The sequence below is a fragment of the Meles meles genome, chromosome X, assembly GCF_922984935.1.
Source record: "Meles meles chromosome X, mMelMel3.1 paternal haplotype, whole genome shotgun sequence".
NCBI lineage: Eukaryota > Metazoa > Chordata > Mammalia > Carnivora > Mustelidae > Meles > Meles meles.
Window position 1 is genome coordinate 12,005,681 of NC_060087.1, and position 24,422 is coordinate 12,030,102.

At 44.6% G+C, this 24,422-nt stretch overlaps 1 protein-coding gene across 4 annotated transcripts in view; it reads left to right on the forward strand.

Annotated features, from left to right (window-relative positions):
• The first annotated feature begins 8,361 nt into the window (after nucleotides 1-8,361).
• BMX (BMX non-receptor tyrosine kinase) overlaps nucleotides 8,362-24,422 on the forward strand; it is a 50,798-nt gene continuing 34,737 nt past the window's right edge. For 3 of the 4 annotated variants that reach the window (XM_045994460.1, XM_045994461.1, XM_045994463.1), the window contains exons 1-6: nucleotides 8,362-8,475; nucleotides 14,190-14,336; nucleotides 14,904-15,008; nucleotides 15,987-16,068; nucleotides 20,669-20,788; nucleotides 23,765-23,829. In XM_045994460.1, coding sequence (XP_045850416.1) covers nucleotides 8,473-8,475; nucleotides 14,190-14,336; nucleotides 14,904-15,008; nucleotides 15,987-16,068; nucleotides 20,669-20,788; nucleotides 23,765-23,829 — 522 coding nt within the window. In that variant the 5' untranslated portion in view covers nucleotides 8,362-8,472. Of the gene's footprint in view, nucleotides 8,476-13,154; nucleotides 13,261-14,189; nucleotides 14,337-14,903; nucleotides 15,009-15,986; nucleotides 16,069-20,668; nucleotides 20,789-23,764; nucleotides 23,830-24,422 lie in introns of those variants that run through there. The other variant, XM_045994462.1, reaches the window with a different exon arrangement.

Genomic DNA, 24,422 nt, shown 5'->3' on the forward strand with positions numbered 1-24,422 from the left:
GAACAAGGACTTTCCCCTGGACTCTTTATAGGTGAGTGGGACTCAAATACTTCCTCTCTACCTTACTGTGATTCAAGGCTAATTGAGATAATACACATGAATATTAAAAGTGCCATGAAGGGGCGCCTGGGTGGCTCAATGGGTTAAAGCCTCTGCCTTCGGCTCGGGTCATGATCCCAGGGTCCTGGGAACAAGCCCCACATCGGGCTTTCTGCTCAGTGGGGGGAGCCTGCTTCTTCCTCTCTCTCTGCCTGCCTCTCTGCCTACTTGTGATCTCTGTCTGTCAAATAAATTTTTTAAAAAAATCTTAAAAAAATAAATAAAAGTGCCACGAAATAATACAGTATTGTTACTTCTCATTGTTAAGATAACTTCTGAAACTTTCTCCAAATGAAATAGAAATACGGACTCTCTGGCTCCTTGCAGCCTTTAGTAAATGGTTCTGCAAAAAATTTTCTACCAAAAATGTCAAGATTTAGTCGGCTGCCCGGGCCTGAAACTCAGGCTATCCCCATCACTCTTCCACCTCGAAATCCTGTGGATTCCACGCCTAATGTCTCTTACATACCATAGCCTCCGGTCATCTTACCTGATAGCCACGCCCCTCTTCTGGCCGTCAGGCTGGCTACTGGCCCATCCACTCTCTACCTCCCCAGGAAATGAAATAACTGCCTAAAACCTTCAGGGCCTTCAAGAGAAGGTCTTCTGATGTCTGTGATCTGGCCTCCCCCCGAACATGCTGTCACTTGTTCAAGGACACACACACATGCCCACGCGCACACAGAGGCACTCCACTCCCTCTTTCTGCCATGCTGACTTGTTTCAGGCTCTGGAATGTAGATTCTCCCACTTGTGGGCCTGCTGTGCCTCTGTCTGCAACTTGCTTTCTCCTTCATCCGGCTTATCCCTATTCATCTTTCAGTTCAGTTTCCATGTCACTCCCGCTGGGAAACCTTCCCCTCAAATCTGGGTGAGGTGTCCGACATGGCCATCACTGTGAGACAGGGAAGCTGAAGGGGCTCCATGGGGAAAAAGAAAACCTGCCTTTTTCCTCCTTCGCCTGCTTCTATCCTTGCTAGGACCGGCACCCCCGCCTCAGGTGGAGCTAACGATTTCTTTGGAGTCTCCCAGCACAACAGGTAACACCCACAGAGTGACCGGGCGGGTCACTGCGAACTTTTTCCAAGACCACCGACTCCAGACACCTTGACACCAGACCTCTGGCCCCCGGGGCATAACTGACTTATGGAGCACACCAGAGCCCTGGTCCTTGTTCTGACCAGTTCCTGGATGCCTGAGAGGGCAGGGACACCAGACCATCGTCTTCATTAAAAACCCCAGACCCTGAGCAAAGACGAGACTCACTCTCCCTCCTTTCCGAGTCTCCCAGCCGCTCGGTCTTGATGTGCTCTCCCTCTCCGTCTTCCCTAAACTCTGCTCTCCCTTCCTCTCGGCTTGCAGATGATTTCCATCCTGCATACAGCCGGAGCCCCCCCTTGGCTGGTCCTGCAGGACGCCCTCTGGGTCCTCGGACCCAGGCCAGCCTGCATCGATCACAAGCACCCGCTGTTGATCAGACTCATTGTTTATCATCTTGTGGAAGATTCTCTATTCCTATGACAGCTGCAACCGGATGTCCCATTCGACGTGTCTTCTGCACTGTGACTTTGATGCTCCCTCCATCGCAGGCGGCCTCTACTTCTCTTCCTCCGGAGTCTAGGCGGGACTTGTGGTGGCTTGGACCGCAAGTTCCAGGTATGGCTCTGAGACGGCCTGGTGGCTCCTGCTTCCTGCCCCTGGGAGCAGTTGCCCGGCGAGAAGAACCATGGATCAGAGGCCAACTTTTGGGGGAAAAGCCGGTGCCACGTCAATAAAACAGGAGCGCCCCAATGCCGTCCTTCCACACTTCCAGACTCCCAGAACCATGAGCAAAGAAAAACGGTTGTTTTAAGCCACTCAGCTTCTAGATCATTTGTTTTGTGATAATAGGCAACTGGAAAAGAAACTTGAATGCCAGAGGAGATAAGGTGGTTTTTCAAAGCTCTCTGGGCTAAAGAAGTGCTCTTAAAAATAATGACTCTTTACGAAAGCATTTAAATGTTATTACCAAGGTGACCAGCCAACCGCCAAGAAAACTTACTAAACTTGACTTGAGAGATGAAGCATTGCATGCCACAGGCCACAGCAGTGACCACTGGAGTTCAGGTGTCCTGAAGAGTTCCTCTGTTAAAAAAGCATTTACAAGGAGAGCTTTGCATTAAAAGGAAGCAGAAGAGAACGGCTTCCCTTTACATCGTTACCCACGTCTCTACTAGATTTGCAATGCTTTTGGGGATGCTTTTGCTTTATCACCTTTTCAAAGGTTCCTCTGGGCCTCAGAACACCCTCCACCTCCAACACTGTACCGGGAGTGAGAGCTTCCCTTTTGTCTTGCTTTGAGAGGCTAGGCGTGGGTGTCGGCTAAGTCCGAGGGCCTGCTTGGTCTGGGCAAGGCAAGGAGCTCTCTTTGCAGACCCCGTGGAGGAAAAGAACAGGCCTGGAAAAGCTAGAAGACCTAAATCGAGGACAAAGCAAAGTCAGAGAGGGGCCACTGTTTATAGATGGAATACGGGGCATGGAACGTTTCCCTAGCAGGGCCCACCTTGGAGAGGAGCAGCGTGACCCTGTTGTGGAGCTTGGTGCACTTTTCACACTGTCATCCGTCATCCAGATGAGATGTCCAATATGTGTGTGTGTGAATGAGTGTGTAGGTGGATATACGAGTGTGTGGCTACATCACCAACCGCCCTTGGGGTCCTGGGAAGCGTAAAGAAAACTCTGTGATGAAATGACAATCATGAAAACCTTTCCTAAATGATTCTAAATAATACCCTTATTATCTTTTTTTTTTTTATTTGACAGAGAGAAATCACAACTAGGCAGAGAGGCAGGCAGAGAGAGAGGAGGAAGCAGGCTCCCTGCGGAGCATAGAGCCAGATGGGGGGCTCAATCCCAGAACTCTGAGATCATGACCTGAGCCGAAGGCAGAGGCTTTAACCCACTGAGCCACCCAGGCGCCCCTACCCTTATGATCTTTAAAGACACCCACATCGTCGACGCATTTTATTTGACTTTTTATCTCAAAATTGCATATTCCTCTTTTGTCTGACTTACCGATTTTCTTCTCCAAGATATATTTTGTAGGAATACACAGATGTCTTCTTTATTTCCTCATGTCCAATTTTTTTTTTCTTCTACCGTTCAGCTCAAAAATGCTTTCTTGCAGTTTGGTCAGGTTTTGGTCGTTTGCTTCCTGGAGCACTATTGTGGCTATTCATGAAATGATCAATGTCTTTGGGATATTCCAAACTAGGCATTCAGACCCATCGAACCCAGGGAAATAGACTGGCTCAAATCAGACACTGTTTTGTAAACATTCGTTTATGAAGGTCATCAAGGGGCTGCTGGTTGAGGACATCCAAAGACATCCACTAGAGACGAGCAGCTGTTACTCCAACTTCTACCCTTATGAAAGCAATCCGCACAGCCCTGGGTCTCTTCTATCACCCAGCCTTTTGACCTGGAAGCTACGTGTGATCCACCATTGTGTGAAACACACAACTGTGTTCCTGTCTCTCCCATGGGTTTTTGGCAGCATTCCAGAAAAGAACAGCTTATGACCCCTCTTCTGAGCCACAGAAATTTTCTACAATTCCCCACAAGCAAAATGTTCTTGGCTCTGAAAGGCTGATTCATCTCTGCACCAAGGAAGGGGAGAAATGTAGGGGACCGGTTCCCCTGATACTTATGTTAGTTACCCTGATAACCTTTCTCACTTTCCAGCTTTTATATGGTGGTGCCTTCTGGCTAAATGGAGGCTGCTTTCAAGGTCACAGCATTGGAGTTCAAACAAGAGGCTAATTTGAATTAACCTCTGTCTAGTTAATGTTATGAATGCTGGTGTTCATGGATGAGGTGGACGGTTGTCTGCAACTTGAAAGCACCAGAAAATAACAATGGTAAGAACTGCGGTAGCGGTGGAGGTATTAAGACCGATCAGGCAGACTGATGGGCGGATAGACAGATGGATTCACAGATACGTGACAAAGCCAATATAGCAAAATTCAACTGCAGAGTCTAGAGGGTGATGTAGGGGTGCTTGCAGTACAATTCTTTTAACTTTTCTGTATTTTGAAATTGCCCGTGATAAACCTTTGGGAAAGATCATTTGACTCAAAGCGGGAATCATGGCTGGGAGGGTTCCATAAAGATACCTCCTGTGCCTACTTTCCTCGTTTCCAACTCTGGCAACCTCGCCCGCAGTCCAGCTCACTGAATGTCTGCTGAATTCCAAGCTACACATCACTTGTACAGCTGGCAAGACTCTTCTAGAGTATGAGCTGGCACATTTTCTTCTGCGAAGGCCAGATAGTAAATATTTGAGACTTTGCAGGCACACAGTGGTGGCTGTGTTCCCATAAACTTGATTTACAAGAACAGGTGGTGGTCATGGTTCGCTGAGCCCCTCTTAGCCCCCACATCCTTACCTTCCACTAAAAATGAGAGTAAGGGGCGCTTGGGTGGCTCAGTGGGTTAAAGCCTCTGCCTTCGGCTCAGGTCATGATCCCAGGGTCCTGGGATCAAGCCCCGCATCGGGCTCTCTGCTCAGCGGGGAGTCTGCTTCCCCCTCTCTCTCTGCCTGCCTCTCTGACTACTTGTGATCTGTCAAGTAAACAAATAAAAAATCTTTTTTAAAAAAGTGAGAGTAAAATCGACAGTGTGCCAAAAGGCTCTGTAAAGATTTCACACGTATCGGGAAAGGTACTAACAAAAAGAAACAACAAAACTTTTCATGTCCACCTCCATCTCCTACTCATCCATCTCCTCTCATAAGGACCAAGTGTGACTGTTCTACCACTGAGCCCGAGGCTTAATAGGAAGCATTTCTAGGAGAGGCAACACGTTAACGTCCCATCCCAATAAGCGTAAACTATTCACATTCGATCCCAACCTCCAAGTAGATCATTTCAGCACTGGGGGAGTAAATGCAGGAGGTGGTAGAGAAACACTCCCAGGGAAGAGATGCCTGCGGAAAAGCCTCAGGCCGTAGAGAGAGACGCTACTGGAGCCCTTGGGGCTCACTCTTTAGAAAGCGGAGGCAGACATTAAAGGTAATAAATAAATGAATCGTCCAGCAGGTTTTAAGGTGTTGAGCGTCATGGAGAAAGACGAAGTAGAGCAGAGTAAGGGCCACTGGCAGTGCTGGGTGGAGTGAGGCTGTAGGATGAAACAAGGTGGTCCAGGGAGGGCTCATTAGGAAGATGCCATTTGAAGCAGAGACCAGAGATGAGCCAACGAACCAGCCAGATGTCTGTGACAGTTTGCCAAGCCAAGGAAACCACCAATGCAAAGGCCCTGGGGCAGACAGTGCTAAGAATATCGTAGGAGGAGCAAGGAGGCCAGCATTAGGAGTGGCGATGTGAGGCAGAAGAATCACGAGATGATGTTAGAGACAGTACTGTGAACCAGAAGACGGGGGGCCGAAGGAGAGTTCACACTGGAGGAGTGACCGGATCTGAGTTACATCTAAAAGAATTGCTCTGGCTAGCCAGTGGAGAACAGATCTCCAGGAGCAAAAGCAGAAGCAGGGAGAGCACTCAGGAGGCAGGGGCAACATTGCAGGTGAGAGATGATGGCGATTGCTCAGCAAGTAGCCAAGAGGTGGTGAAAAGTGGCCACGTTCTGCACATATTCTGAAGAGAGAGCTCACCAAATTGTGTGAAGGACTGGATGCTGGGTGTGAAGGAAGGGGAAAGTCAAGGATGATTCCACACTCTTTGGCGTGAAGCAGCTGGAAAAATCCTGTTGCTGTTATCTGAGAGGGGACGACTACAGGAGAAGGTAGTGTGGGGGGGTTAGTCAGGAGGTCGGCATTGGGAGGGTAAGGTAGACACATTGATTAGACTTTCCAAGTAGAGATGGACAAGGTGACAGTCTGAATTCCAAGTCTGGAATTCAGGAGAGAGGACCTGGCTGAAATTTGGAATCATGAGCATATCCATGATGGTTTTTTTTTTTTAAAGATTTTATTTATTTATTTGACAGATCACAAGTAGGCAGAGAGGCAGGCAGAGAGAGAAGGGAGGAAGCAGGCTCCCTGCGGAGCAGAGAGCCCGATGTGGGGCTCGATCCCAGGACCCTGAGATCATGACCTGAGCTGAAGGCAGAGGCTGCAACACACTGAGCCACCCAGGCGCCCCTGCATGATGTTTTAAAGCCATGAGTCAAATGCATTTTTTAAAGTGAGAAAAAATAAAGGTCAGCCAGAAGCCAGAAGAAGCTCTCTCTCTTGCTCTTGCTCTCTCTCTCACACACACACACACACACACACACAATGGATGCTATCGGGTTTCTTTCTTATGCTACAGACAAGCACTAGAACTCCCAAGTGAACAAGCTTGCTCACGTCATGAAGTCAAATTATTATTAGAGCACGTTCCTAAGGGGCTTGCCCGGCGCAGGTGACAATGCAGACCATAATTTGAACAAATTAACTCATGTAATCGACTTAGCACGTTGCCACAAGTTAGAATGAAACTTGAAGACCTGGAACATACAGAGCCAAAGAAAGGTCCAGGAGAAGTGGCAGAGGAAGCGAATGAATTGAATAAGTCAATAAATCTGTGACATTTGACTCAGAGGAAACCACTCCTCCCAGCTGCCCTGGAGTGTTTCAAGGTCCAAGAAGGGATGGGAATCCTAAGATTGTGCCCAGGTGTTTCCAGGCTTCTACTGCTTCCTGTCCCCCCTCCTTGAAATTGACTAGTCATTCTAGAGTTGATCTTCTGTTTAAACAGCAGAGTAAATCCAAATCGCCATGTGGGAAAGGAAGTTCATTAACATGATGGAATTCATTTATTTGGCCAAGAGGCTGGGCCACAGGTACTCTGTTTCACCCTGGGTTTCTTGAATGGCTGCCTACCTTATTCCCAGAGACCAAAGAGCTATTTGGGAACCATCAGGGGCTCATTTACTATCAGAGTGTAAACTCCCCTCTTCGGAATTCTTCTGAGGGACCCTTTGCCCCTTCCCAAATTCCAGTTTCAAACAGAAACACTGACAATACCTCTGTAAGCTATTTTTCCCACACTCCACTGTAATTAAGCCTTTCCTTGGAGTCCTACCGCCACCGGACATTAGGCCCCTGAAGATGTGGGCTGCCCTCGTTCTGTTGACCACTATCTTTGGTCCCTAACAGAATGCTTAGCGCATGGTAGGTTCTCAAGAAGACTTGACTGAGGGGCGCCTGTGTGGCTCAGTGGGTTAAAGCCTCTGCCTTCGGCTCAGGTCATGATCCCAGGGTCCTGGGATCGAGCCCCACATTGGGCTCTCTGCTCCGCAGGAAGCCTGCTTCTCCCTCTCTCTCTGCCTGCCTCTCTGCCTACTTGTGATCTCTGTCTGTCAAATAAATAAATAAAATCTTTAAAAAAAAAAAAAAAAGACTTGACTGAATGTCAAGAAAATAGAAGTGATGCTAATCCTGCGTCAACTCAAGTGAAGACCTCTTGGAAAGTCAGCGGCATCTCTCTCCTCTGCCAACCCAAGGTTTCCTCACACCATAGATGTTTCCAAATAAGTTGAAGTAGCCAACCACGGGTGACTTAATTCGGTGTGTCACGGCATACCAAAAGGATGATTGAGGTTTTCAGCTGTGGACAGTAGAGCCTCAACGAGTTCATTAGTTTCACCACATATGACCAGTCCATGTGCACCAGAGACCAGAGGGTGGCACGAGGAAAGCCAAAAGTTGCGGTGCTGTCACAGTGATGTCGAGTGACAATCACACTTTTTCATTGCAAACTTGGGGACTGCTACACAAGCTAAACCGATCTCTTTTCCACTTCTGGGTTTCTTAACAATTTCAGGTGTGGAAATGTGCTCCTTTTCGGTCATATTAACTGTCCTTTTCGGTCACATTTCCTGCAGCGTCCCCTTGTCCAATGTTGAGTTGAAGTTTTCGTTGCTCATTCTCTGCGTTCTTTGGCGTTACCTCATGGTTTCCTGATTCGTGAGAGAAGTCAGCGTCAGAAGTGAGGTTTTGCCGAGCTATTTTCTTGTCCTTTCCAGCCCAGAGCTCTACAAACAAAGGCAGGGTTATCACATGTTCCTGACGGCTGCCTGGGAAAAGCAGGGGCTGTGGTTATCAAAATTGGAACCTTTATGAAATGGGCTTTTGTCTCCGTTTTTGTTGCATTCAATCAGATCAACAAGTGTTGGCTAAGTGTTGAGCGTGGTTTCCTGTGGGATTGTGTAAGGCCCTTGCAGGACAATAAACGTTTTGGGGGCACTGAGTAATGTAGCCATTTCTGATCCGGCAGCGGGGAAAATGTGAGACAATTTGCTGCTGCTGGAAGGAGGGCAGCTGGGGCTTGTGTTCGTGTGAGAGCGGATTAACCACACGGCGGTGGACCCCCGACGGCGGATCAGGCCAAAATGGTGCGTTGAGGTGGCAGGTGGCCCCATCATGTCATATCCTCCAGGCAAATAGGTTCAGAATGATGAATATGAGATTGCTGGGGCTTCTCTGGACTTTGGGTGAGACCATCTAATTTGGGGGCCTGTTGCGGTTTTACTGTCCATTCCTCCCCCGGCTCGAAAATGTCGTTCAGGGAAGCTGTCAGGCTGTGTGTCCCTGGGCATCAGCTCCGAAGAGCTCTGTGCATTTCCTCTGCTGCTTTTCTCTGTCCTCTTCTGCAGGCATGGACTTTTGTGACTTTGCATATTGGCTTCCTAACTGTTTCCCAAAAGACGGAGAAATGTTAGTCCTACCCTCTTTTATTTACTTGTGTTTTTATGGTGTTACTTTAACTGCAAATATTTGTTCTCAGGTTCCTGAAGGCTTCCAGCGTCTGAGGTTTGAGGGGAGGATTTTAGATGGGGGTGGAAAGCTGGGGGAGGCGAAGCTTTTAGTTACAGCCACAGCCAGAAAAAGTTGAAAGTTCCTGTGCAGCAGGATAATTTCACTGGATTTAAGAAGTAGCGCAAGTGGGGGCGCCTGGGTGGCTCAGTGGGTTAAAGCCTCTGCCTTCGGCTCAGGTCATGATCCCAGGGTCCTGGGATCGAGCCCCACATTGGGCTCTCTGCTCAGCAGGAAGCCTGCTTCCTCCTCTCTCTCTGTGCCTGCCTCTCTGCCTACTTGTGATCTCTGTCTGTCAAATAAATAAATAAAATCTTAAAAGAAAAAAAAAAGAAGTAGCACAAGTGGATTGTGGTCTAGGTCAGGACTTTCCAAACTCTCACGGGCACACGAGGCTCCTGGGGATCTCGCTAAAATGCAGGTTCTGGTGCACAGGGCCTGGGGCGGGAACTGGGCGGCTGCATTTCTCCCAAGCTCCCAGGCCCCGCTGATACCGCCGGTCCATGGACCACCCCTGCACTCACATCCACGTATTGATTTGTAAGAAACCCAGTGGCCCAAAAACCCAGTCTGTAAGGGGCTGGTTCACCTTGAACCTAAGGTAAGTCGTCCCAGGATGGAAAGCTTGTAACAGACAGTTACTTGTATCTGTAACTTGTATCTTTAACAGTTTAGATACGTGCAGAGGAGAGAGCACACGGGAAGTGTTCCTGCGTCTGTTTCTCTCCCATCCCTAGGGCCCGGGGAACAGGGATGAGGACAGAGATTTTATCATCAAAGATCATTTCATTCTCTTCAGTTTTTAACCTTTCCTATGGTCTTTTTTTTTTTTTTTTAACTTTGCCTAGGAGTGATGGGGGAAGGAGTACAGAATTTGGGAGTATCAGCCAGCGTGCTAGGCGGTGTACTGCCATTTTCTCTTGACTCCTCCTAACTCGTCCACATGGATACTGTTTTACTCCCTTTATGGATGGGGAAGTAACATGCCAGGTTGCACAGAGACGGAGCAGGGATTTGAACCCACGGGCTGGTTGCTTCTGCCCACACCAGCCGGTATCCCCTAAGCAGGGCTGCGTGTTACTAATTCAGCATAAGGGATCAGGACATGGCTTTATCATCTTTTGCCTTTTTCCTAACCACCCCATAAGGTGACTGAATTAGGACATACCCCATAGCATGGGGGGGGGGGGAGTTGGCCTACCCCACAGAGTAAACGAATGCATATTTTCTAGGTGCTTTTTTTTGGTCACTTTTTTAAAATTCTTTTCAGCATAACAGTATTCATTGTTTTTGCACCACACCCAGTGCTCCATGCACTACGTGCCCTCCCTATTACCCACCACCTGGTTCCCCAACCTCCCACCCCTCACCCCTTCAAAACCCTCTGGTTGTTTTTCAGAGTCCAATCCAGGTGCTTTTTAAGGCGCCTGGCATAAGGCAAGCCCTCCTTAAATGTTAGCTAGGATGATTATTGCTATAATCACTCATATTCTGCAACATCCAGTGTTAATGTCCTCCCTTCCGTAATGTCTTTCTTGATTACCTTTTTTTTTTTCCTTGATTATCTTAAGAAAAAGAAACAACTTTCCTTCCTTGGGCCTTTCAGGGCAATGAGAACATTCTTTGGGCCTTCCATTCTTGGGCCTTTCAGGGCAACAAGAACATTTCGCTCTAGCATTCTAGTTGTTTCTTCCCCCCTTTTCTTTTTCAATCGTGGTTCAGTGCCCATGGTGTGCCCATGGTGTGCCCATGGTGTGCCCAGAACTTTTACATAAGCTTTCTCAATCAAGCCCCTTGAGAGAGCTGTGACTCATCTTCTCTTCCGGGTCAGAAAACTGAAGCTTAGCACAGGGAAGGGGCTTGGTCAGGGTGACACTGTCCAGGAATGACAGCTCTGTAATGAAGTCCAGCATGTCGTGGGCTCAAAATTCTGAACTCCTTACTCTCCTGACAACATTTCCTTATAAATGCTAAATAACTACAGGAATTCTAGGTCATGTTAACTTAGTGTTCACCTCTTACCTACGTTATGGGTTCCGGGATGGTTGCAGGCTTCCTTAGAGAAAATACTATATTGGTTTCTGCCAGTTTTTTTAATTCTATTTTTTGTTTTTATGTCCCCTGCATTTTAATCTCTTTCTAGTTTCACATACTTATGGAAATAGCCAGCCCGGGCTATTTGGTAAGCAAATTGATGTGTCTATTCCGTGTAGTTGGTAATATGAGAGCCCAGCCAAATTCTGCTGGCTCTTCTATGGAAATACATTTCTGGCTAATACTAACTGGCTTCAGGATCTCACTTCATTTTGAAATTGTTTTTTAACCTTCCCGACTGAACATATATTATTAAATATGGGCAGGCAGAGTCAAATTTGTTAGCCATCATGCAGGCATTTGAGTCAACAGGAGTACCTGAACCAGTCGAGTTATTGTCCTAATACAGGGAGGAAATATTGCATTTCTAAAAATTAGTCATCACTGATAATCTCGTCCTAAACTGAGGGAGACCACAGAGATGCCTCCATTTTCAAATCTAGGCTAATGTAGGAGAAGAGATCAACACAAGGAAGGGATAGAAGCAAATAGAAGTAGAAAGGCAGATCCCAACTATAACAGGAGCCACGCACTGCCCTAGAAGAAACTGATCTGGATGAGACCAAAGCGTGAGTCATCAAAACAGGATTCTTCAAGTTCGTTAGGAAGCTCTGGGGGCCAACTGGGGGAGTAGAACTTTGAGGTCTCCAAAGACACGTGGGCCCATGTGCGTGTTACATAAGAACAACAGATTACAGACCTATCATCACAGAGCATGAGCTCATGTTTGTGAAAATAGATACCTATATATTTGGAAAAATCCTGAGGTATGGTAAACAAAATGTTAACATTTTTTTTTCTTTTGCTTGCTGTTAGTTCTTAATTTTGTAGAATAAACACACATCATATCTGATTTTAGAAAGGAAAGCCAAAAAATTCACAAAATGTAGAGCTTTGGAGTTAACAATTTTGTCGAAATTTGAGAAATTATATAACATCTAATGCAATAACATGAATGAAGCTCGAGGACTTGGTACCTTCCTTTCTAGCCATTGTTCTTCCCTTCAATACACAGAAGCAATCTTGTGAATTTCATTTGTCAATTGCTTCTGTGATTCACCATATTAATCTTTTAGATAAAATTCCCTCCCCAAAATCTTTAATGTAATGAATGTAAAAGTTCTATAAATAGTAAAGTGTGCGTAAGGTCATGCAGTCCTGGGAAAGGCTGCTTAATACCTGAGACTTTGGGATTTGCTTTTTTAAAACAGTGCTTTTAATGTTACAAGTTCATTCAGTATCTGAAGAGGTTTTGAAAAGTAAACACTCTTTTTTTTTTTAAGTAAAAATTTTGTGTTAGCTGACCAGATCTATTTAACTAGCATTCTGCTTTAAGGAGTCATGTTTTAGCTGTGGCTCTAAAAGACATTTGACAAAAGTTTTCACAGTTTTCTTTGTATGCTTTGTTAGTAATATTGTAGAACACAGGAATGTAAAAGGCAAAATGTCTTAAAACTATGCCCAGTGTGGTATGACTCCCCAAAAGGGGCATGTACCCCCCCCCAAAAAAACTAGACCTTCCACAGTTTCACTAAGTCTTCAAGGAAATTCTCTTCCAGACATAGACTTTGGGTGTAGAAAATCATCTTAGCTTAACTTAATAGAGTTAACAGATCCCCATCTTTGAGTTCGGGGGCCAAGAAACCAGCGACCATGGCATAGAACACTCACTGTGCTCAAAAGAAACTCATTCTATTTTCCCAAAGGAATTAGACTCCCCTTCCCTGATAAAACAATATTCAAAATAAAAAGTAACCAATGGATACGATTTGTAACAGAGAAGATTTCCATTACTTCTGACTCTAAGTCAAAAGATGCCCTTGGAGAACATTTGAGGGATTCATAGATAACCATGTCATCTGTATAAATAATGAACATAGGCTGATTTTCTTGATTCCCGTTTCTAGAGTGGTGTGATCTATGTCAGGAGAGCAGCTGGCTGGACCTGACCATGGTTTATTAGCTGTGTCTCCTTTCCCTCCTACTTCCCTGTCATAGTGGGCCCATTATGCTCGGGGCCAGGAGAAGTGGCCTTTAGTGATTGGACGGGTTCATTTGGCAACCTCCCCCCCATCACACAGAGCAATGCCTATGTGGGTGCTTCCTGATGGATAGTGATAAATAGGATGCAAATATTTTCTCTGTAATGCATGATCCTGGCATAGCCAGAGGGAATATGAGTGCCTCAGAGAAGCAAGGTTTTGCTTAGAGCTCAGCAGTTGGAAATTAAAGACCCACAAGCGCACGCCAGCTGATCGATCAAATGCAAGGTGAGTAAAATTAGTGACATTCAGATTATCAGTAAACAAAGAAAGATAGAAATTATTGAACATCCCACTGTTGGTACAGGTGTGATTCCACAAAGCATAGACCATAAGAAAGTTTATCTCTTGTGGCCTACTACTTAACATTACTTTTTTTTTTTTTAACGTTACTTTTCATTAGCAGACCTGATTTCGGACGGAGGGTTGAAGGAACAGTCTTAGTAGAACCAGAAAACTAATGGATTTTTTTCCAGAAATACCTTAAGCTTTAATGCTTTCCATGGCTTTGGAAGAAAAAGCAAGAATGTTTTTAGTCTGTAAGGTACCAATTTTGTTCAGTTCTTTGAGATCGATTTGGAGGACATTTTTAAATGTTTTGTTCTCAGAAATATTGAAAAGTAGACTCATCTTCTTTATGTGAAAGATCTGATCGTGATCGGGAACCGTGGATATTACTTACAATGATATTAGAGTCTCCCAGGGGGTCTGGATGATCTGGTCAACAGCCAGCCACAGTAATAGAGAGGAATTTGTTGATCAGTCACTTCGGATAATGGTGAGCTGCCCGGAGTTCAAATATTTCAAAGCTTGATCATATTCAGTGTGACTCAACAAATCCCTACAGAATTTTTAAGGAATAAGGAGCTCAAAGATGGTGAATTTATGATCCAGAGTGGGAGGTGAGTAAAACAGATAAAACGTTGTAAATAAATCAACGTATTTATAATAGCCAGGGCCAAGGCAGTTAGGAATGAAGTTATGTGTTTTTAAGAGTCTGCTGAGTTAAAATTTCTTCTCTAATCCTAAACCTAATTTGTAAAAATTATATTATTTATATTATTCCTGAATGAGAAGCAGTTGACTAAACATTCTGAAGGCTAAAAGAGAATGTAGCGGGGTGAAAACACTCATTTTCATTATTTTATTTTACTTAGGACGACAATATGGATACAAAATCCATTCTAGAAGAACTTCTTCTCAAAAGGTCACAGCAAAAAAAGAAAATGTCGCCAAGTAATTACAAAGAGAGGCTTTTTGTTCTAACCAAAACAAATCTCTCCTACTATGAATATGACAAAATGGTGAGACCCTGCTTATCCCATTGTTTTTCTACTATTTATTTTTCTTGAGTGTCCACAAAGGGCTTAATTTTAATGAAACAATGTCAGGTTTCTTAGCTCACGAAGTAAAGATCAACTTTCCTTCACTTATCACTTTGTCTTTTCTTAACCAAGATCTGATTAGTTCAAGATAAAGTGTTTTAAAATATTGGCTAACTTCACTAAGGCAAATTGTAACTTTAGAATACTGGTCCTCAACTTGAAATTTTTAAAGATGCCTTCTGGAGTTAAATGTTGATTTTCCATAGATTAAGCACACCACAGGTGATGGAAATACGTTTCAAGGTTATTAAACAACATTAAGTGCTGCTTCTAGCCTTGCTTTGGGGGGAGTTATATGGGTTTGTGCCCACACTAGGAAACATATCCTGTTGCCATTGGATCTTGACTCTGGTGAATAATTGGAAGAATTCTCAGTTACCCGTCCCATCTCTCAATCTCCCTCCCAGGATAACCTTCACTTTATGCTTTTCTTTGTGTCCCGCTGTGTATCACATGAGGCATCTTATATTTTGTTTTTTAATTCAGAAAAGAGGCAGCAGAAAAGGATCAATTGAGATTAAGAAAATCAGATGTGTGGAGAAAGTAAATCTTGAGGAGCAGACCCCCGCGGAGAGACAATACCCCTTTCAGGTAAGGGGAGGAACAACGTTCTATTACAAATTCCACATATTGGCAATAACGAAAGATGTTGCAAAATGACAAAGACGATGACCAGACTTGGAACATCCCCAGATGGGAGTCCAGCACTTTGCTGAAATTTGATCTACCGATCTGCTTTCCCTAGAGGGAGAGAAAGAAAGGGGAGCACGTAAGCCACAGTGGCATGACTTGCCTTGGAGTCCAACAGTCTTTCATATGGAAGGTTGCTGAGCATTTCCAAGGGGCTCCAAGGTACCAGGCACACCAGAAGGAATCAAATGCCATCCTCATCCCCAAGGCATTTGCAGATCCTTGTAATGCAGTGGGGGGTGAAGGTGAGTTGGGATGAAGGGATGCCGAGGAGCCTTGGTTCCTCAGCGAAAGGAAAGCTTCACACCTCACTCTCCTATTGGAAGAAACCAGGGGGGTTTCTTGGAAGATGCTTCAAATTCATATCACAGAAGCATGGGAGGCTCAAAAGACCACAGGCTTCGGAGGCACCCAGAGCTCCTAACCTCACAGCTTGTACTGTCATTACCATAGGCAACGCACTCAACTCTCTATCCAAGTCTGTTTCTTCATTCGCCAAGTGGGCATAGTCATCCATATTTCACAGAGCCGAGACAGGGTTAGATCTGAAATTGTCTAGGAAAGAGCCCAGAAATTAGCAGGTTTAGCCCTATAATATCTAACATTTTAGACTTCTATAATTCTCCATGGTCCTCAATGTTCCCTGATGTCAGATGCATCATTGCCGTGATTTTCCCAAGTGTAGAAGTGTCTGGGATAAAACAAATTGAAGGGTGGAGGATAGAAAATAACTTGATTTTTTTTCATCTAATTCCAGAATGAATGCATATTTTATAAGCAAACTCAACTTTTCTTTGGGATGCCAGAAAATTTGCAGTGGCCCTGGAATGAGCCGTGGAGGCAATTGTATCTAAATGCCCCCAATCTTTCCCTTTCCAGATTGTCTATAAAGATGGGCTTCTCTATGTCTATGCATCAAACGAAGAGAGCAGAAGTCAGTGGCTGAAAGCGTTACAAAAAGGTAATTTTAAAAAGTCATAAAAGGGAGTTCTCCGCGGAGTTCTGATGAGGCTTGGTGGAGGAGAGATAGGGCAGTGAAAGGACCCAGAGCCAGGAAAGAATCTGCTGATTTTCCCACGAACCCCGGAGAAACTGCCAGGCTCATTTTGCATTCTCATTGTTATGCGGACTGAGCCTGGTTCCCTTTCCTGCCCTTCCCCGGGGCAAAGTCTACCTTCTCTGAGGCTGTGTGGCTGCCGTACTTTGGCTGTTTACAGAAAGTTCTATAGAAGTACTACGGACGTATCATCTGCCAACTGCTATGCCAAGTACTTCGTAAAGCATTTCCTTGAGTAATCTTGATGACTCCATGGAACGTCATCGTACTTTCCCTTCTCCAGACAAGTGAACTTAAAGAGACATGGCCAGGGTCACATACGTAATAATGGAGAACCCCCAATTCGACTATCCCAACCCGGCTTTTTAACCGGTATGGTATCAATGCTAGGCAAAACTGGGGGATTCATTTTTTTTTTAAGATTTTATTTACTTATTTGACAGAGAGGGAGAGATACAGAGAGAGAGCAAACACAAACGGAGGAGTGGGAGAGGCAGGCTTCCTGCTGAGCAAGGACCCCACGCAGGGCTCATCCCAGGACCCTGGGTTCATGAGCCAAAGGCAGAGGCTTAATGACTGAGCCACCCAGGTGCCCCAGTTAATGGAGCTTTTGCTCGGGGATTCTCAGGCTGCTTTGGTGACAGGCTGCAGTAGCAGAGAGAACGTTGTTGGCCATTTGGCGCTATGATGTTTCTCCCGGTGATATTCTTTTTTTTTTTTAAGATTTTATTTATTTATTTAACAGACAGATTACAAGTAGGCAGAGAGGCAAGCAGAGAGAGAGAGGAGGAAGCAGGTTCCCTGCTGAGCAGAGAGCCCGATGCGGGGCTCGATGCGGGGCTCGATGCGGGGCTCGATGCGGGGCTCGATGTGGGGCTCGATCCCAGGACCCTGAGACCATGACCTGAGCCAAAGGCAGAGGCTTTAACCCACTGAGCCACCCAGGCGCCCCTCCCGGTGATATTCTTGTTTGGCAGGCAGGTGATAGTGTGAGGACAGCGTATAACCGTATAACCCGAAGGCATGACTCTGCTGGTGGAATTTCAGATATCGAGCCCCGAGACCTAGTGAGGTTTTTTTTTTTTCTTTGAGTCTCAGGTTAGGGTTCTTTCTCAGTTTTTCTTCACACATAGGGCTTTGTTTTCCCTCTGCTTGGAAGGGTTTAGCAGCCTCTCCTGTAGGATAGTCCAGTGGTCCAGGGAGGTCCAGAACCCTCCCTCTCCCTGCTCCCAACCTGCTGAACTGAGAAGGGCATCCATCTTAGCGACAGACACATCCTCCACGCCCTGCTTTGCTGTGTCCCCTAATGAAACCATCTCGAGTCTCTGGATCTCAGGTTCCCAACCCTATGAAATGGGAGGTCACGTCGCTTTTTTCCTCGAGGGATCATGAGCCACAAATGAATAAAACTCGCATATATACTGAAGGGTCCGACACACAAACGTGAGTCCTGGTGGCTAGAGTGGGGCCTCTTAGACGAGCCCTAAGATGCTGCTCTGGGGGGACTTCCCAGGAGCGGTTGAGGCATCGACCGCCCGGTGTGCAGCTGTGAGGCATGCCTCAGGGTCCTTCTGCAACCCTGTGTGACAAGCCGGTTTAGGCGGCCCTAGAGAGCTCAGGTAAAGGCGAATGGAGTATAAAGGAGAGTGGAGAGAGAGAAGCAAGAGGGAATCTCTTAGCCCCTCCTAAAACTTCAGGAAGACCTTATCACGAGGGCTGCTGCATGCAGAGGAAGCCGTGTGTATCTGCTAACAATGCTTGGGGACGCAGGTAAAAAGACACCAGGCAGCTGTTGGAACAAAGGTACGTCTGTTCCTCTCACACTGTTCACAAGTCCAGAGGTAAACGGTCCCAGGCTGGGGCAGCAGCTCAGGCAAGTCAGGAGGTACCCAGGTTCCCGCTAGCTTTCTGCTCTGCTACCCTCAGAGGCTCTTGGGAAGGCTCTGAGCTTTTCCAGAAGCGTCCCCTACAAACTCCTGCAGGTGTTTACTGGCCAGATCTGTGTCTCGTGGCCATCTCCATGTGTAAGGGGGCCTGGAAGACAGTATGTGGTTTTCCAGCCTTTCTGCTGGACAACAGTGGGAGAGGAGGTGGGTGAGATGGACTTGAAGGAAACAAGAGAAGAGGATGGCATCAGCCATCCGGCCGGCCAACCAACCCACCTCCCCAGGAAAACAAAGAAGTTTCCTCACAGAAATCCTCTCCCCTGTGAAGTCTTTTTGTCTGCTAGTTAGCTTGGGCATTGTAAACTCAGGTGGCATTGGAGATACGGCATTTTGTAGAAGGTGACCTATACCCAGGAGGTTTGGGCAGATTGAGTGGGGACTGGGGAGTGCCAGCCACCACGGTTCTGAATTCAGCTGAGCAGATGCAGAAAAAGCATGTCCTTCTTTCCAAAGATGAAAAACGAAGGGGGTGCTACAGGGAAGCTGGCACCTGGTCATTGGATTATAATAGAAGAATCTTGGGGCTGAGTCTCAGATATGCTGTTTACTAGAGGTTTATGAACTTAAGCAAGTTAGACCACCTCTCTGCACCTCAGTTCCTCTAATTGTCATGATTAAATGGCGGGATTGTCACATGTGGACTTCTGGACTTGATTGGAAAAGAAATAGTTACCCAGGAAACAAAATCGGTGTAGTAGGAAATAACAGGAATCCTGGCATGTGGGAAGCAGGAGCTTGGAGAGCTGGAAGGCAAGTCTCGTGCCCAAGGAATCGCAATGACCATTTGGTCAATGGTCAATGGTGGTCAATGACCACCAGTTCCTAGTCCAAAACTAGCATTTTATAATTTTAACTCTTTTGGCTTTTTGGGACTTCTGCAATAATTTCCCTTTAGTTCCCATTAATATTTAGTGAAGGTTTGTTGTTGTTTTTTTAATACCAGTGCTTTCAGTTAGGCTGAGCTGAGCTAACCTAAGGGAACGATAACACTGAGCTGGCTGCTTTACATACATTATGGTTTGGAAATGATCTGATGACCTAGTAAAGCACTTAGTATCTCCAAACACTTCCTTGAATCGGGGTTGGAAAGGAGGAACAGAACTCTCCTGGGATTAAAATAAGGAAGGCTTAAAATGAATATAAAATCAAGAGGAAAAGAATTGAAGTCACACATAGAATCAGCCCTCCCCACCTAGAGACTCTCCTTGAACTGTCCTCTACTAAGATCTTGTAGGTTTCTCTGCTGTGTTTTGAAAGAGGCTCATTTGGTGTAGAAACAGTATTCTACTCCAATATTAGAACTTCATTTCTTTGGGGACACCTGGGTAGCACAGTTGGTTGAGTGTCTGACTCTTGGTTTTGGCTCAGGTTGTGGTCTCAGAGTCATGGGATCGAGCTCTATATCAGGCTCTGTACTTGGCAGAGTCTGCTTGTGATTCTCTCTCCCTCTCCCTGTGACCCACCCATGCCCTGCCTCTCTAAAGTGACTGAATAAATCTTTAAAAAATAACAGCATTTTTGAAAAAAAAGAATATCATTTCTTTAGATTAAACATTGCCCTGTTCCCATTATTTTTTAAAATATGCACCTATTCCTAGAAAAGTAGCCACACAAATGATCCATTCCTTAGTGTAAACAAGTCAAAGTCACAAGAGACCAAGCAGAGATGAGGGACAATTCCAGATCAAGAGAAACCATTGTGATTCTGGATTGGATCCCCAATCAGAAACAGTGAATGATTATAAAGGATGTATTACTGGAACGGTTGGGAAAATTTTGACTACAAAATACTCAGCAGTAGTGTTGTATCAGTGTCAAAGTTCCTGAATTTAATAACTGTATCATGGTTATGTAACAGACTGTCCCGACTAACAGAAGTTACATGCCAATATATTTATTGGTGATGTTATTTAGGTCATGATATCCACAACTTTCAAATAGTTAACAAAACATAGTAATAATTTCAAAAGTTTTAATAGTATGTATGTACAGAGAGAAGAGAAAAACAAATATGGTAAATAGTTTAAAATTGGCGAGTCTGGGTGAAGGGTAGACGGACGTTCATTGTACTATCCTTGAAACTCATCTGTGTCTTTAAAATATTTCAAAATGAAGAGCCGAGGGAAGCACATGTTCATTAGAACCGTCTTCTCTTCTTGCTGAGATCTAGGCCTATCCTTCAGCCCCTTGAACCCCATGTGCTCTAACCCACTTGTTTCCTTTACAGATGTATTTCTAAAACCCTAGATCACCAAGTTAATCTGCATATACATTTTCTAGTGTTGTTGTTGGTTTGTTTGTTTGTTTGTTTTTTTATAAGAGTGATAGAAATTCTTATGTGTTGTTCTCACTCTATACCTGGGTAGACTTTTAAGCAAATTTTTGGCTTATGAACTTCGGAGTGAAAGACTTATATCCTTGGGGAGCCGTTTGCTCTTACCCTGGTTGCTGGCAAAATAAGGTTTTCATTGTTCTGTGATAACAGCCCTTACTGAATGTGTTTCTTCTCTTGGGCCAACATTTGCTCATGCTGTATTTTCTTCCTGCCTGTTCCCCAGAGATAAGGGGCAACCCTCACTTGCTGATCAAGTACCACAGTGGGTTCTTCGTGGACGGAAAGTTCCTGTGCTGCCAACAGAGTTGCAAAGCAGCCCCAGGATGTACCCTCTGGGAAGCATGTAAGGTGACCCCCCCAATGGGTGGGACCCTGGGAGGACGGGGCCCCGTGAGGCAAACCTGCCAAATTCCAGAACTTCTCACCAGCTTGGGAAAACAAGATGTGCTGCATTGGTTGACATCATGTAAACCCAGCCTCAAAAAATGCTATCGGGCAGATGAAGTCTATTCTAGGGTCAACTGAGTCATGTTCATTGAAATGATAACAATATTAACATTTGCTGTTCTTTCACTTCATGAGAAATTTTTTTAAAATTGGAATCATGAATCAAGCAAGGAGCTGTTTATTTCCTCCCATAATTCTTTCTGTTTTAAGATAAACTCCCAGTGGGTAGAATATGGTGAACATATCACCATGGTTCATAGCCTAAAATAATAAAGTTTAAAAAACCAATGTTCTTTTTAACAATACGTCAAGGGATAAAATTTAAGTAACACTTTGATCACTATAAATACCAAACTGATGGACGATCAAGTTTTTAAAAGACATATTTAAAGGGCTTACCATTGTTTGTTTACTGATTTCGTAATAACACCACAGAAGGTAGTAAAGGATCTGCTTTAAGGGCAATCAGATTCTACCCAGAGTTATATTCCTAAGAAAATCTGCCTGAGATTTTATCTGGGGACAGAAAAGAAGGCCCACCAAGTGGCTTTGAAGGGCAAAGGGAGGGAAGGAATAAGGTTGTTTTCTGCTTATGCCCTATAGGGTCCCAGCCCATCTCTAGGATATTTACATGAGGTGGTCTTTTTATCTTTTTTAAGATTTTTAAAAAGATTTTATTTATTTATTTAAATATTATTATTATATAAGCTTTATATTGTTCATGCTTTTATTAAGTAAAAATAGCTCTCCCTATTACTTCATTCTCTTGGGTCATGTCCCTCCCCAAGGAATTCCCAGCAGAAATCATCTTCTGTTAAGATGCTTATTTAAATGTCAGGAGAGGGAAAAGGACAAGCAGTCTCCACACCGAACGTGGAGCCCGAGATGGGGCTCGATCCCACGATCCTGAAATCCTGTGATCAGGACCTGAGCTGAAACTAGGAGTCAGACACTTAACTGACTGAGCCACCCAGGTGCCCCATGAGGCAGTCTTATAAATTTTAGAAGTTTGTCATTGTGTAAAAACAGTACGTTGTGAATAAATTAAAAAGGAGAAGTTATTCTGGTAACAGTTTTACCAGCTTGAACAAAATATGCTTGGGTTACAACTTTAATGAACTGAATAAGGCCAGCGGTATGATACCTCTTTATCAATTACAAAACACACAAGGACATGAGCTATTATTCCAATTTACTCCATTATAGTATTGACAACTGACAGTCTCATTAATAGTATTACTAGTAATTTGACAACAAAAATCAATGAACAAATGTTCATGGTGTTTTCTATCTTAATTAGACTATACAACAAATATTTATTAATCTTAAATATATCACATTGCCCTTTATATTTAGGAATTATTGTGATTTGATGAACTATACAGAAATTATTGTATATGGATTCTTCCCTCCACTTAAGGAGCTGAGGAATAATGTTTCCTTACAGCATTAATTCTTTCCCCCAGTTATTCTGTCAGTGATCTGGTATCATTACCCAGCAGGCCAGATTCTAGCTCTGAACCTAACTCCCTGGGAAGAAGCAGGAGAAGAGGCCAGAGAGAGCACTCCCTTGGGATTTTTCCTAGGCTCGGTCTGGGTGGCATCTGCCAAATGTTCTGGTGTGAGAGGCTCTTTGCCAGCCTCTGAGGAAAACTACAGAATTTGGAGTTGCCGTGGGCCCGTGAGCAGCTATGATACCGTTTAGCTAGCCGAGTATAACTTACTCCTCTGCTGGGTTACGGGGTAGTCCAAGGGTACAATTACTAGGAAGGAAATAGATGCGAGCTCTTGCTTCCTTCTGTCTCCAAAATGCCCTGGACCATTCCTTTTCCAGGATACGTGCACGGCCTATAGGTAAATTTACCATACCCCCCAGTTCATTGGGAGCAGTCTTATTCTGTAGCTGGTGACCTGGCATAATTATTAAAAGCTTACCTATCCCTGTAAGAAATGTTCCAGGCTGGTTAGTAAATTATATGGCCGCTCTACTTGTAAGGCACCTAATGGCTTTACACCCATAGCCTGGGCATCTATCTACACGTGGAAGTGGAAAGAGAAACTAGCAATTGTCATAAGAAATGGAAAAAAAGAGAGGGTGGTGGGGTTATGGACATTGGGGATGGTATGTGCTGTGGTGAGTGCTCTGAAGTGTGTAAACCTGGCGATTCACAGACCTGGACCCCTGGGGCTAATAATATATTATGTGTTAATAAAAAAATAAAAATTAAAAAAAAGAAATGGAAAAAGTCAGAGACAGGTTTGTTCACTTATAAATCAGCTATCTGGGGATACCTGGGTGGCTCAGTCGGTTAAGAGTCTGCCTTAGGCTCAGGTCATGATCCTGGAGTCCCAGGATCCAGCCCCGGGTTGGGCTCTCTGCTCATCAAGGAGTCTGCTTCTCTCTCTGACCACCCCCCCCCACTTCTTGTGCACTCTCCCTTTCTTTCTTTCTCAAATAAATGAATAAAATCTTAAAAAAATAAATCAACTACTTATAAGCATCTCGTATGAGTCAATCAAAGAGGAATCAGAATGGATTCTTGACACCTGGCATCATAGGTAATACCCAACAAGATTAGATACCTGCATTTCAAACACGAGGTGGAAATGTGGTATAAGTTAATAGTTTACAGGATTTAGAGGAACTCAAATGTTTTTATCCATTTGGGGAGGATATTGATAACCAAGGGGGGAGCAGTGGTATTTGAGTTGGGTGTTACGTAGGAAAACAACAAAATCACTCCAAGTGCTGTGTCTAAATTCAAGTCATCTGAAGCATTGATCACATAAGCTAGTTCATCCTTTTGATTCCTAACATCTGCTTTGTTTTGTTTAAAAGTTCCTTCTGATATTATTTGGTTTTGCATTTCAGATGCTGATCTGCACGTTACAACCCATGAAGAGAAACACAGAGTTCCCATCTTCCCAGACAGAGTGGTAAGTTAATATTAAAAATTTTTGCATAGTCAGGACATGTTAAATAAACCACGAGTTGCCAGCTTCAAGACTAGAAAATGTGGCCTGCACTGGGACTGCTGAGCAAAGAGAGGACAGAGGTGAGTTATCACGGATAGCAATGGCAGCATTGAATGCCAAGTTCAAATAGCAAATCGTTTTACCATTTTATATTATTGTACTTAATAACTGGGCCTTTTCTAACCTGTAAGCACATAAATAGTCACCAAAAAATGGGTGCATGTGGGAGACATCCTTACGATGGCATCACACAGGACAGGCAGGTGTTATTAGCTGTCATTCCTGCCCCAGCAGGTGCATGACCAATACCGCCTCATGTGGGTATCCTGATGAAGGATGGGACCTCATAGGGCACAAGCAGAAAATAACCTAATTCCTTCCCTCCGTTATCCCTTCAAAGCCACTTGGTGGGCTTTCTTCTCTGTCCCTGAATGGAATCTTAGGGAGATTCCATAGTTTTCCAGTTGCTCTTAGATGAAACAAAATGTCCCAATTACTAGTAGTCACGAGAAGAACCTCTAAATTGTCCTATCCAATGTTATAAACATACACCT